Raw genomic sequence first — 14846 nt, forward strand, 5'->3', positions numbered from 1 at the left:
AGATGTTTTCTAATGCTTTTTCCTCCTAGATAATTTTGAAGATGCTAAACTAAATCTTTGTTAACATCTGGATGTTTTTGAAATTGGGGAGACATTTATTGCCATAAAATATAACTTTGTTATCAACATGGTCACGCAGTGACCATGCCCACGATCTTATACAACGCGGCAGTGACATGACCCATGACTTTTATTTAGAGCAGACTCCGTTTTGGGGAGCTGGCTATCCCATATTATAGCATTCGGTTTGCGTCTCACCTTGCCTGAGATCCATTCAAAAGCAATGTTGATAACGAAGAATTTATTGTTAGGTCGTAATTTCAACCCGCCTTTTCCGCGATTAGAAATCACCGCCACCCTCAGGTGGCTTTCCCATGAGTTTATCCCAGCCTTTCGTTGAAACACCTCCAATTGCCACTTAGTTATGCCCCGCGTTTTTCGAATCTGGAGGGATGGCGTCGCCGGCTACCGGCCGTGTTCTGGTGTCCTTTGACCGATCGCTGCGCTAGGCGAAGACGGGCACGGCGAGCGCACCCTCGGCCGACACGGGCCCGGTGGCGTAGGCCGGGTAGGCCCGGGAGCGACAGTCGCCGTCATCGTGCTCCGCCGGCAGCTCGATGATGACGCGCGTAGTGCAAATGCCGTTGCCGTCCTCGTCCAGGTCGCCCGGACAGTGAGATGTGGTCGCGTCGGTGCGCGGAGTCTGGCTGGTGAACCTGTTGGCGGTACATACACGGTCAGTCGTCCATCGACGCTAGCACGGCTACCTGCGCTCGGTGGTGCGCACAGCCGCCCCGGCTCGATGACGCCTCATAGCCTCCGCAGCTGAGCGCGCCGTAAAGCTCCAACGCAGTACACCCACTAAGCACATGAGCCAACACAGGCCACAGGCATACACCGTCCGCTGCTTTGGTTCATTGACAGTCTTAGTAATGCCAACCTTCTGAAATCCGGACGCCCGTATTACAGTGCTCCTGCCTACCTAAAGATTACCACACCAGCATGGAGCCAACTCACCTGAAAACCACCACTCCAATGGCCGGGTCGTAGAAGTACTTGCTGTTGCTCTCGTCGGCCAGTACCTCTTCCATGTCGTTGACGAGGGTGTATTGCCTTCGTGGTTTTATTTCCAGCTCCTGGTTGGCACCCACGCAGACGCCAACTAGCTGCGCCAGGCCTTGCTGGACGCCGTACATGTTGAACCCGAAGCGGGCCGGCACGGTAGTGTTAAAGTGCATGATGTACGACTCGGCCGAGTTGAGTGAGTAGCTGACCTGTTGCTCAGCCAGCGCCGTCTCCGTCTCGGCGGTCTGCAGGTCGTTGCGCGTCATGAATGTGGGGATGTTACCGGCGATGCCAAGCTGCACGCGGTTGAAGCGGTCCGGACAGAGCCCGACACCCGGCCCCCAGTTGGGCAGGAGCACACAGCGTGCGTTCATCAACAGTGGGATGGGCCTCACCAGGCTGGCGCGAGGGTAAGTGGTAAGCGAGCCGTCCCAGTCGAGCAGGACATTGTGCCGGTTGCCGTCACGCTCCTCGTAGCCCGTTACGGTGCCGTCACCGTCGTAGAAGCGGCTACCGGCGGCCGGGTCGGCGAAGTCAAACGAGGCGTTGCGCACGCTGGCAATGGGCGAAGAGAAGTACGGATTGCTAAACTTCTTGCCGATGGCGCCGGCCGGCCGCAGCGCGTTAGTCTGGAAGCCGGCAAACGACGTGTCCACCACATGCACGGGTCCACGGTAGAAGGCGACGCCAATTTGCGCGTGCTGCGCGGACCCGGTGCGGGGTAGCGAACGGTCCACCTGGATGACCTCTCCGGATGGCAGCTGGACTTCGCCCGCTGGCTCGCCCTTGTTGGCTGTGTCGCCGACGATACGTGCCCCAGATAGCATCTCGTTATGTTCGTTGGGGTTGGCCGCTGCGGCTGATGCAAATATGATGCCAATTCCGCTCTCGGCAATACGGAAGTTAGTGGCCAAAGTGTGCATAGACTTGATCCAGACACTCTCGCTGTTTTTGTAAGCCACGAAATCGTCAAGATGTAGAAACGCCATGTCGCTCCCCGGGTCGGTCGGGTCCACGCGCGGAAAGTAGCAGAGCGGCTGGACCGTTCCGTCAGAGAGCAGTTCATCGTCCAGACGGAAACCAAAGCGCCTGTTAGAGTGTGCCACGTTACCTTGGAAGGCCTTGACAAGTGTTCGCGATGCCTGTTTTTCTACAAGACCCATGTCTACGTTGGCAGAAGGACCTGTGGGCAAATCCGGCATCAAGATCCAGATGCCAATACCTTCGGAGCCGGCCGCGACGTTGTTGATGACCTCGTTGTCGGGGTTGGTCACCCAGAACGTGCTGACCTTGTTGACGGCGTCGGTTGGCAGCAAGGTGCCCGCTTTGGTGCCCATGCCGAGGTTGCCTATCAGTCTGTTGTCCTGCTCGCCGCCGTCCTCAAGGAAGAAGCAGTGACCCAGGTGGTCGAACGCCACGTTGTTCTCGGCGGTGACGTTGTGCGTGCCGTGGATGGTGAGGCAGCGCGAGAACGTGTTGTGGATGGCATTGCCGCGGATATACACGTCTTTCTGGGAAGTGTCCAGGCACATGTGGAAGTGGATGGGATATGATCCGATGACAGGCTGCTGCCCCATGTGGTAGAACTCGGCGTTTTCAATCCTGGCGCTGTTGAAGCCTGAGAGCATTTTAATATGTCCGCCAAACGTGTCGTAGTCAAAGCTGTCGCACAAGTTGCTTCCGTAGCAGGCATCCTCCATTTGGCCGTGGAATTGGACGTTGCGCGTGAGGTCACCGACCTCGGCACGCATGTCAACGCCGTCGGTGATTTCACCCCAGTGCGTGTACCAGATGGGGCCCATGATTTTCACCTGCGTGCCATCGCAGCTAGGGCAGTCTAGCAGATCGAACTCCTCCTCCTGGTTTCGGTTGAAGTCGGTGGAGGCGATGACAATCCTATCGCCAGTTTCCCAGGAGCTGACGTCGTCGGTCATAGTGAGGATCACCTCCATGGAGGGTGTGGTGCCGGCCGCGTAGGACGCCATTTCGGGCAGGGGGCTGTCGGAGCCACTGAGCACCACGGTCGACATGGCGGCGAATTCGACATCGCCGATGGTTTGCACTATGCGTCCTGTGTGCGAGCGACCGTTGTTGGCCGTGCCGACCATCTCTACGCTGTTCTCGGGTGAGCCGACGTGGCAGATAGCGACGAACGCCAGCCGCTGGCGATCCACCATGCTGCGAATGGCTGACTGCCGCTCGCCACCGTAGCAGAGCGACTCAAACACCTCCGCCGTAGCGACCGGGTCGTGGCTGCCGAAGGTGGCCATCTGTGAGACGGCCACCACGAACACGTTATCCGTGTGGTCGAGCACTCGGCTGTACTTACTCGGTCCCGTCACGCGTCCCCAGTTCCGTACGGGGTTACCGTCGCTGTCGAACTCGTACATGTGGAAGCCATTGCTTATGAGGTCTTTCTCGTCTTGTATGCTGTAGATGGGGTTATCCACCAGGTCCTCACTCGTCGATTTGGGCACGGTAGCTGCCAGCTTGGTCCACGAGCGCTTGGGCTTACCGTGCACCTCTAGGGCCCCTCGTCGCACGAGCACGGCCTTTTGCACGTCGGCGGCGCCCTCTGCCTCGTCGCGCTGACCAGTGAGCAGTACCTCGGCGCGGCTTTCGAACGGGCACTCCTCGGAGCCGATCCAGAGCTCGCCGCCATCCAGCTCGATAAGGCTGGCGCTGAGCAGCAGTTCGTCGGCACTGGGGTCGAAGACCAGCCGGCCGCCGTCCACGATAGTCACGGCGCCGAGCGCGGCCGTGCTGACGTCCAGCAGCAGCGGACGGTCGATGGTGACGTCACCGGACGCCGGCACCTGCAGCAGGACGGTCCCAATGAGCTGAGCACGTGCGCAGGGGCCGCTGACGGATGCAGACACAAACTGTTCTGACCGACTGGGGACATCCGTCCGGTCTGTATCTCGACTCACACGTACAGTGTGGGCTCCGTGATCAGCGAGTGGCTGAAATGTTTTTTTAGCTCAACAGAAATCTCGCAAAATATCATGTGTTGTATTATGTATCACGAAATGAATTATATATATATATATATATATATCTATATATATTTGTATGCATAATATATATATATATATATATATATATATATATATTTGTATGCATAATATATATATATATATATATATACATGTAAACTTATTTATTTTTTATACACTGAGGTCTAAATTGTGGGCACATCTTGGCAACCTGCGATCTAAGAGATAACAAATTGACGCGCTTAGGTAGATCGCGAAGGGTCATATTTGTGGTCGCGCCTGCTACCTGTCACGTGCAAAGATTTGGCGACGATGAATTGGGCAGGCTGTTACTGTTCAGGAAATGTTAGTAAGTACATATAAATTTTTGCTTCGGCTGCGTCTGTCCGTCATGTTTTGCTTAGCGCTGCGCACGCGCTGAACGCCGCATCGCTGATTAGTAAAATTTGAGCACAACGCTCGGGCGCACGAGGCGTAGTGCCACGGGCAGATGGCGTGTCGCTGCGGTCCGAGTACCGGACTGCCATAACTTTAACCATTGCTGCGTCTAGAACATGCTTGCCAAAACGCAGCCAAAGGGTCTTCAAAGCCCAGAAATGTACGACATATTTTCACCGCCGTTCTTACATTCCAATCGCGTTGCACACGACGCAACACCGCACGTCCAACATTAGTCTTTCAAACGAGGCATGCGTGCCTCACAGAGTCGCTTACGACGTGGGCACACCGCTTGTGAAAATGCCGGGTGAACGACATTGTTCTTCGAAGTAGAAGAATAAGAGTATGTTTTTGGACGCCTCATTTTATCTTCAGACATGAAACTCCATCCAAATAGGTTAAAGCAAGATAGCCGTTGGGTCAGGCACATCAGTGCCAGGCCCGGACGTGTCAATCCTGGCCACGATTGGAAGGTGTCAGTGCATGGATTGAATGCATCATTGCATGACTGGAATGTGTCAGTGCATGATTGGAATGTGTTAATGGACGAATAGAAGGTGTCATTTATCACTGTGTTCTGAAAATCATACATTCTTATGGGCTGTGAACACCAGGGGCGGCGTCGCCAATTTTTGACAGGGTGACGAGGTCGTAAAATCATCAGCACCTGAATTTAACAAAGAATGGGTACAAAATCATGCATTTGATTGCCGGCGTTTTCGTAAATTAAATGTAGCAACTTAAATTGAAGACCGTAAAAATAAAAAAAATTCTCGTAAATAATCATTCGTATGCCGATTCTCTATGTGGCTTGCGCTGCACCACCGTAAGGCATGGGGATGCGGGAACCGGGAATGGAGGTAAAGACGGAGACCTACCACTTTCTGAATGGTTAACATTGGTATCCCCTTTCTATCTCAGTGTGAAATGATGTGATGTGAAAACATGGCTATGTAGACGTGGCGAGCATTACTCAGGCCGAGCGGGGCCTGAGGGCTGAATGCGGACCCGTCCAGCGCTCCAGCCGATTGACCTGTGGCGACAACGCGGCGCAGATTTTCACCAGATCTGCGTGCGGAAATAGGGTGTGTTACCCGGCCAGATGGGGTACGCGGCTGGTTCCCCCCGGAACGACCATGACGGTGACCCCGTCTTTCGAGATGGACCATCACGTGAAGGCTAATGCACGCGAAAAGCCAGATCACCAGCGAAACATGCGCGCAGACAAGTCATACATGAAGATGTGTGCCGCTCCGTCCCAGGAACCCCCGCCGCGCCGGTGCCGCCTTCACCCCAGCGCCATCAGAAGCGTCACGCCACGTGTGGGCTGGGCTAGAGCGGGACGCGCGGGGGCCGCGCGAGGCGACATTGAGCCGGCCCTACACCGTGGCCGGCGACACCACGCCCAATATGTGGCCCAGGGGCATGTTGGGGCCGAGCCCTGGAAGCAGCGCAAGCTGGCCCGGCAACACAATTGGACGGAGAGGCTTTGCGGCAAAACTATTGGACTGTGAGCAAAGGAGGATGGGCCGACCCAGTTGGAGAAAGTGTACCAGCAAAAAAGCTTTCAGAGGAGTCAATCGGGGGTTACAAGTGGGGAGCGTGGAGGAGAGGGTGGTGCTGACAATCTGGCGGTGACATCTGGCCCCGCGGGCAACGGAATATCGGCGGCAGCATGCACGTGTGAGTTCACAGTCTGTTGACCCATCCTTTCCGAGCCATGGACGTCTGGCGCTCGAAACGTGTCCCTTGACCCCTCCTCATCTGGCGGGGCGCGGGCCACGGCCATCCGTTCCCTCCCGTGTAGTTGGGTGAAGGGGGGGGGGGGGGGCACTGACCACGCGACCCTCCCATCCCGGCGCTGTGTAATTGGCGTACTCCCAAAAGTAAGGGGGAGGGGAGGGGTGTCACACGCTTCGTCTATATCTGAGTAATTTTTGTAAACAGAGGTGACGGTCTGTGTTTAGTGATTTAGCGTGGAAGCGAGGCTGGAGGTGATTTGGCTAGGCGAGACAGGGCGCCCGCGCCCAGCGTGGATGGGAATGGTGGCCGAGGCCTCTGAGGCGCGCTTGGGCGCGGCGGCTCGTTCGCTAGCTTTCGCCGGGGCTATCTTTGTTTAGCGGTTGGAGGCGGCCATAAGGACGTTTCGTTATGGCCTTTACCGATCATGCATCGAGACTGGCGCGGCGTACGAGCCGGCACCTCACATCCGAGGCAGTTTTCTTCCGCAACAACGTTACTTTATGGCTCAGCTCGTCGGCTTACCTGTTTCTCGTCTTGCTTAATTTTCCCGTGATTAAGAATGGTGAGGTCTCAGGTAAACCTCGTCCAGGTTACGTATGCGAATTTTGCATGCAATTACGCTTCTTAACATTTTTTATTTGTTTCTTGGTCTAGCTTGCAAGACTCTAACCAGACTGAGATGTCCCTACGTCGATTCGTATCCAACTGCCCCTTAAACGAATGACGAGTCGCGCAGGATCAGTAACGGTCACGGAGAGTGTTTAGCGCGGAACGCACCCAAACAGTACGCCTGGGATATGGTCAGAATTGAGAAAGAGGCCGACGGCCTCAGTCTCGCTCTTACAAAGATAAATGCTTGATGGGCACCTACGACATGGCTTAGACATCCAATTTCAATCATTTTCAGTGCACATGTGGAAAAATAATCGCAGGGCAAATTTGGCTAGCTATTACCATGGCAGTAAAAACATCTACATGACACGTTGATGAGTATCACAGAGTTCACATACTGAGCGGGCGGGCTGGCCCCTGCTGGCGAGGTCATGCTTACGGCGCCGGCGTCCCAGGAGGAGGCGGCGCTCCACGGCTGCAGGTCGCTCGCCTCGGTGCGGGACACTCGGCGGCCGCCCGGGTCGGTGGCCAGCACCGCCACAACAGCACACCGTCCACGTCAGCATGGTCGGTCTCTGGGTGACCCCGGGCAACAGCCGCCGGACATTTATACGGCGCCGACCGTGATTCGGCAACAGCTGCTGATATCGCATGTCGTCTTCGGCTCGGACTTGAAGCTCGTAAATGTGCATGACCTGTAGCATCTGTGGTGCAACAAGTGCTGCCGCTGAATGTTACGACAAAAGAGTGCGATACCGATAGACTCCTCGAAAAAGGCGTCATTGTTACAAAAATGGACATGAAGAAAATGGCTTTGTTTCTCGCGGACTGGTTGTACCCGCACGAGAAATTCTTTGTACCCGCGCGCAGCCCGCGTCCACGAGATCAATATCGAACTACTTACGCGGTGATTCTAATATCCATATATGAATCGATATTGCAGATATTTGTATGCATATTTCAGTGCAGCTTGTTGTGCATACAATCGTATGGACATAAGAAAGATATGCGGCAGCTGAGTATGATAACATCTTGCACTGCGGATAATTGAATATCAAATCGTCACATCTACCTTGTATCACCAAGGTAGATGCTACCTTAGCCAAGGTTAGCAGGCTAAGGCTGATTTCGTCGGACCTTTGCTTTGTAAAATCTGCTACAGCTTTGATCAGAGATGCGCACGCGTGCACTTCTGCATCGCAATGCGCACAGGCCGTTGACAGGCAAAGGGAATGTTTCAAATTTGTAGATATAGTACAAGCGTCAGATGTAATCAAGCAAGCTCACTTGGCGCTCATTGTTGTTGGTATACTTTTAAGTGTAATTCTCCTGACAACACCATTCTCTGTTCAGTAAATTTCTTATCGATACGCCATCGTTTGATTACGTCTTCGTACCCTGTACAAAACTGATTGAGAGTCAATTGACGGTCGCTTTATGTTGAAATCGTGCTTACGAACGTCAGATAAGAACGACTCGACCATCATATCTCCTTGGCCTTGATCGCCGCAAGGCTCATTGAATAGTAAAGTTTATGGCGTTATTATGACGTCATAATACTAAGGCAACCCCAAAATACTCTCCCCGAGATAGTCTCCCCATCTCACGGGCGTGTAGGTTTATAAACTACAGGGTTTTAGACCTTTAGAAAGGCATGGCTGTGAACTGTACCGAATAGTCTTCAAAATGTTTTTTTTCAGTTTAAAGCCATATAGAATTGTGGAGCACTCCCTTTAGTGGAACAATGTCGACCCGCCGCTCGCGTTCCACGGCATCGTCAGTTACCACCCGCAGCCTAATCAGGCCGGGATTTCGTGTTTCTGCAGTGTTCGTAAAAAACTCTGCTGTCCCGGAACCAAAAAAGCTAGGGACACGTTTTTTTATCTGAAAACGCGCGCAACGGATGCTTCATTGGCTACCAAAAATTTGAGCCAGATTGCACAACATGCCGGAGGGTATCCTCAAAAACCTTGGGGGCGGCATTGACCCCCATCACGGCGAAATTTACGTGCAGAAATATCGCTTTAGACTACAACATTTCATTCTTAAGTAAACGTATTTCTCAATGAGTCATTGTCTGATTACATAGTGGAGCGTCTGCATGAAGTCAGAGTCCTTGCCAGAATGGCCGTGTCACAATTGCCACAGTAGCGAACGTGCTGACTCACTTGTAGCACTTCAACTTGCCGAGTAGTTTGCTTGCCGTTCAACTTGCCGAATTGTTGTTTCTCGTGCTGTTCGTGGGTAGTTGTCCGCGATTTATATTATCTACTTGCGTTCACATACTTGGTTAAGACGTTATTGTATCCTAACGGATTATTATTAGTACATACTGTTAGTGTTATTATTATGATTATATGCGCTATTATAGAGGACGAGAAGCCTATGTTGATTAAGGCCCGAATCGATCTCAGGCCTGCGCGGCAAGGGATCCGTAGATACGGCCATGAGGGTGCTACACATACGGCAATCCGTCAACATTGCAGCCCAAATGGCCCTCCACAACAGTGGACGATCACCACCTGCATTCAAAATGTAGCATCAACATGTAAAATCATCGGTAAGCAACACCTTCACGTGCCACTGACATCTTTGGTATTGGTTTTGCGTGTTGCAGCAATCATTTTGCGAACTGCTAATGTTCTTGAATGATACCCATCGCAACATTGGTATAGGAAGAGGGACGTGCAGTGTAATTGTACAAGAACATCTAATCTCAAATGGCTAAACTGATCGCGGCTGCAGCAATGTCTACGTGATGGTACGCCGTATGCACGGCCGCGAATTGTGGCAAGGCTTACAAACAGCGAGATATGCACTCAAGGAGTAATGCAATCGAAAGAATTCCAAGCGGCAATACAAGGATGCCTGACCGTAATCGCTGCCATGCGGCGCACACCACCTGTAAAGGGTAGGAACCCCAGCTGAAATAATTGCCGGCTGATAGCTCACAGCCATTGTACTTTCATGTAGCATGCATACCAGCGAGGGATCTCGTCCAGCAAAAAACAAAAAAAAAACAGGGATACTGGCGCTGGCAGCTCCAAGCCCACCAGCCGGCCGTGAACATTCCATGAACGACTCTAATCTGTGGTGACCATGGGTCCGATAGACATTGCCGGCTTAGATAGAGCGGCTTATAACGGGGAGGCCGGGTAGCCACGCGCACGGGCTCACTGCGCCGGGCCGGGTGAAGGCGAGCGGAGGTGGCGTCGCGACTGCCACCAACATGGAGCTCGGGCCGTGGCGCATTGGCCCTGCTGTCTGCGCTCCTCGGCGCCGCATCGTCAACGGAGTTGTTGCAAGAGGCCAGCGGGACACTGCAGTGGTGAGGACCAACTATGCAAGCCAATTCTCGATTGCCCCGTCTACAAGACAAGACAGAGAGCATCCTGAACAAGCCTCCGACGCCGTGCGGCTTCTCAGGTCACACGCCGCTTATCTGCTGCGCGTCGTCTGCATACAACACGTCCGAACCTATCACCGCGGTTCCCGCTCAGCTTCTGCCGAAGAATGTGGCGACCCGAGTAGGACAATCGGCGTCTTTGGCTTTCGCCGCGACATAGGCGCGACTGAACTGTCGGACGAACTTACAGAACGAGGTGGGTTCCCCTGTCCCTGGCGCCATTCAAGAAACTATTGGCGGCATTGAGGCCGTGCTCGGGAAGTGGCCGTGGATGGTGTTGTTTGGTCGGCGAACAGATGCCGGCCTGACCGACTGGTTCTGCGGCGGTGTACTTATCACGGACCGGCACGTGCTCACGGCCGCCCATTGCCTACGGCCCGAGCAGGCCTCCACCGTAGTGGCCCACATCGGCGACCACGACCTGACCACCTCGTGGGACGTCGAACACCAGGAGCGCAACATCTCCAGCATTGTGCGGCACCCACAGTACCACGCGTCGCAGAACGACCTGGCGGTAGTTCGGCTGCAGTCGCCGGTGCAGCTGACGGACGCCGTGCGGCCCATCTGCCTGCCGCCGGCCGGCACGCAGCACCACGGCCAGGACGCCGAGATAGCCGGCTGGGGCGTCCTCGAGTTCGGCGGCCAGCCATCTGACCTGCTGCAAGAGGTACTGCTGTGCGTGGTCAACGAGACCGCCTGCGAGAACGCTTACCGCCAAACGGCGCAGTTCGAGTGGATATTTCCAGGCGGCTTCCAGGGCACCAAGATATGCGCCAGCAGCGGGGACGACAAGCCGCGGGACGCGTGCCGGGGAGATTCGGGAGGTCCACTCATGGTTCAGCTGCCCGACGGCTCCTACCAGCTGATCGGTATCATCTCCACCGGTGTTGGATGTGGCAACGCCAACTTTCCCGGCATCTACACCAAGGTGTCCTCATACATCGACTGGATCCTCGACAGCCTCGATGCCACACAGTAGCATTGTGTATTAGTAGCACTGAGTACATTGGTGTTTCTCTCTTCGAAACACCAATGTACTCAACTTGATGATCAGTGTCTACTTGCGGATAACCACTGACCTTGCAGCGGTATCCAAATTAAAAATTTACAAGGCTGATGGCTGATGCCAAACTCTGCAGCTTTTTACGATGCTTGCAATACACTGTTTTCTGCCTGGATGCATTTTTCTATAGCGGTCTGAGCTTAACAACAGAGGATATTGCAGTACAGTTGAAGCCGCAAGCCCTCCATTGTGAGCTCAATTCATATGTTTTAATTTTAGATGCCGAGCACTGCCCACGAAATTTTCATTACCGCGACATCCGGCATAAAGATCGTGGATTGCCGGTATCGGCAACCACGACCCTACCACCAGCCTCGTTGTACGTGGGAATGGGTGTCAACGTGCGACTGGACGGGGGCAACGTGGGACTTAGTTGCTGAGATGGGACGGGGTAAGGAGTTTACGAATCACGTATGGAAAGAGGTGAAGAGTTGTATTCCAACAAAAAACGAGATATAGTTGCACTTCTTGATAACACACGGCACGTGCATGCGTCAGTAAATGGTAATTTCAAAAGTAACGCCCATGTTCTCTACAGACGGCAAAGGGCTTCATTTGTGCGCCGCATTGTCAAGGTGAAGGGATGAGGTATTACTCAGGGATCGTGAAGTACCGAGAAGAAGTGGTTTTGATGGGATTCAATGTATCGCGCCCGGGTGGCCGGCTGAATACACTGCGCTCGATTGGGGGGTCAGTTCGATCCACTGATATCCAAAAAAGAGACTAAGATAGCTAGATACATCAAATGCACGGGGTATATTAAGTTGTACGTGAAGTCACTTGTGACAAACTAGAGCTTTTTGTCTCAAGTGCATCCAGGACTCCTCATGCAACCGCCATGAAGCAAGACATCTGCTCTAAGCAAAAGGCTAGTGAGGTCAGTGACCTTGTTGACCTTTGTATGGTCAATGTGACCAAATACCTACGATATTAGTCCTAGTTTGTCATCCGGATAGGTATCAGGGGTTACGTTAGGCGCCATGTTCATTAAACAAAATGTGTACATCGGTCATTTTAGGTCAGCGACCTACTGTGACGTTTAAAAAGTTCATGGAACATGTCTGCCGCGATCCCTGTCATTGATGAATTGGAAATGAGCACCAGAAACTGTCCCTTAAAACCAAGCTCTCGGGTAAAAAGGCATGTTAGTTTTAAGCTCGTTTTGACCATACCTGACCCTAGGTCAACGGCTCCCCCAGGAATGTTCTTCGCCGGCAGCCATGACCTGAATTTGACCTGCTACATGTCAACGACCTTACAAGGCACATTCAATTTTGACATCTATAGTCCGCTATTTAATTCCTCGCAGGTGCTGAAAATTTGGCGCGGCTACACAACGCCGTTCGGAAATCATTCTGGAAAGCTGTTTGGGGGGCTAATTTGATTCCCACCCGAGCGCTTGTTCCACGCGCACGGACAGCCGGTTGAATACCATTCGCTCGGGTGGGGGTCAGTTTGACCCCCTAATATCTCAAAAACTATGGGAGCCAAAAACACCAAATTCTCAGGGTGTGTTGACCTTTACGTGAATTAGATTTGGGTCAACATTTCAGGTTCTTATGCCATGGCTTCAGGGACAAATAAGGTCAAACAAGGTCAAACCCCATATTTGTGTATTGTGTGCCACGGACCTTATGCAGCCACCGTGAACCTAACTAACTGTTCTAGGAAAAACGTCGCTGTTGCTCATTAAGGTCAGTGACCTTTTCTGAACTGTCAAACGTCATGGTGACGAAAATCATACAAGACCGCTTTGATATTTACATTTGAATAAGCTCAAGGATTACGCTAGACAGCATGTTTCTTAAGAGAACATGTTGCTTGGGGCATTTCAGGTCATTGATCTATTCTGCCCTTAAAGAAATTCATGGAAGGTGTTTAATGACCGACGGTGTATAAGGTAATAATGCGGTTCCTGTCATCAATAAATTCAAAATAAGCACCAGAAATTACACCATGTGGCAAGCACCCTGGTGATAAAACAGGTTGGTTTTGACCTCGGGCTGACATACATGTCTGGCCCTAGGCGAATTGAATTCGGTAATTCAATTCTTGTGTTGCCTAGGAAACAATCGCAGAGGTGTATGGCTCCGTGTAACACCCCATTGCTGCATCAGATTGAACGAATCCCTAGAAATTGTCTTCGCAGAATCCATGGGCTGACTTTGACCTGTCCTAGGTTACTGACCTTACAAGGTACATCTTCTTGTTGATACCAAACGATCCACTGTTTGATTTTCTATAGCTACGAAAAGGCGTGGCTACACCGGGCCGTTCAGAGCAAAATCTGGAAAAAAACTTTCGAGGGATTAAATTGACCCCCACCCGAGCGCGTGGTAAGGTAATTAGGTGTGAAGTAGGATTTGATGACTTTGATAGTTTATTCTGGCAGAATTTCAAAACGGATAGTTGGTGATGAGTTGAGTCTGGCAGTTGTATCACGTCGGCTTAGGATGCTAGACGTCCGTGAGGTAGGTGGGGTGGAATGTCGTTCGTGAAGATCCTGAAGATGATGGGGGGATCTCTGAGGTACGCTGTGAGTCGATGGAGGAGGAAGACATCCCCCTCTCACCACCTGCAGCCGACCAGCAAGGTAGCTCTCAAAGCAACTCTTATCCACGCCATACCACTGCAGCTTCGTCAGAATGACGTCACGGTCGACACTATCAAAGGCAATATTTATATCAATCGCGGTGACGGCGACGATGCGATCAACGTCGACCCGATAATTCAGTGTGGATTATTGCCATGTGTATCAGAGGCCATCCTAATCCACACTATTGGACAGTGTGGATTAGGATGGCCTCTGTTTAGTCATAAGGCTTGTGTTGAGTCATGAGCGTTCTGTGATCCAGCTAAAAGCTACATGCACACAACTTTGATATATTTTAGACTATACAGACAAGATTGATAAATGTTTGAACTTACTAGTGATGCCGCGAAGACCAGATGTGTGAAGAGGGACGGCAGAGGCAGCCTTCCAGGAATCCTGAAAACAAGAGGCGACAGAGGTGTTGATTAGATGAAGTAAATGCGGCCAGATAACATGGGAACATTCACACAACGCGTGCCGAGGCACGCCGTCAAGTACCACCGCACTGGATCATGATAGATCGTTTCAAGCCCTCGATATATCGGACAAAGTCGTAGGACGCAACCTAAGACTGACGGTGGTAACGCACGGCGGTCTTCGTGGAAGGGGGGAAGGAGGGGCTGCCGAGACTGTCAGTTCGTGAGTGATGCGCGGTCCGACGCAAGTGAAGTGCCAACGAAAGGGAGTGCCTAACATTTGGGGGACATTTCGAAATGTACTGTAGGGGAGCCACGAACAAGTTACGTGTAACAATAGCACTGGGCCTATGCAGCACCGTCGGTACATGATAAGGCATTAATTTTAATTATTTCGGAGTTCGAATTGCGCTGCCAAGGCTTTACAACAGCACTACGCTTCCTTCCTGCAGTGCAAACACCGTCGTCATGACAACCACCGTGCGCACCTCTACTGATGCGAGTGAAAGGACGT

The 14846-nt window shown here is 52.4% G+C and overlaps 2 protein-coding genes across 2 annotated transcripts; one reads left to right on the plus strand and one right to left on the minus strand.

Moving 5' to 3' along the window:
* Nucleotides 1-505: 505 nt before the first annotated feature.
* On the minus strand, nt 506-5926 carry LOC119092222 (cell surface hyaluronidase-like). Its single transcript, XM_037215196.1, has 3 exons — nt 5883-5926; nt 1018-3768; nt 506-716 (listed from the first exon to the last, which is right to left on the minus strand). The coding sequence occupies exons 1-3, from the start codon at nt 5924-5926 to the stop codon at nt 506-508; spliced, it is 3006 nt and encodes a 1001-aa protein (XP_037071091.1).
* A 4605-nt stretch (nt 5927-10531) lies between these two features.
* Nucleotides 10532-11393, plus strand: LOC119092223 (proclotting enzyme-like). The gene has a single exon (XM_037215197.1). It carries the CDS (start codon nt 10532-10534, stop codon nt 11237-11239), a length of 708 nt encoding a protein of 235 aa, XP_037071092.1. The 3' UTR covers nt 11240-11393.
* Nucleotides 11394-14846: the final 3453 nt, after the last annotated feature.

The sequence above is a fragment of the Pollicipes pollicipes genome, unplaced genomic scaffold (assembly GCF_011947565.3).
Source record: "Pollicipes pollicipes isolate AB1234 unplaced genomic scaffold, Ppol_2.1 Scaffold_3447;HRSCAF=4054_pilon_pilon_pilon, whole genome shotgun sequence".
NCBI classification, from domain to species: domain Eukaryota; kingdom Metazoa; phylum Arthropoda; class Thecostraca; order Pollicipedomorpha; family Pollicipedidae; genus Pollicipes; species Pollicipes pollicipes.

Coding starts and splice junctions, on each gene's coding strand:
- LOC119092222 (XM_037215196.1), bottom strand. CDS start 5,926: ATGCCCCTGGGCCACATATTGGGCGTGGTGTCGCCGGCCACGGT. Junction 3,769..5,882: donor GTGGTGTCGCCGGCCACGGT/GTAGGGCCGGCT, acceptor CTTCGACCCCAG/TGCCGACGAACTGCTGCTCA. Junction 717..1,017: donor ATTGGAGTGGTGGTTTTCAG/GTGAGTTGGCTC, acceptor TACCGCCAACAG/GTTCACCAGCCAGACTCCGC.
- LOC119092223 (XM_037215197.1), top strand. CDS start 10,532: ATGGTGTTGTTTGGTCGGCGAACAGATGCCGGCCTGACCGACTGGTTC.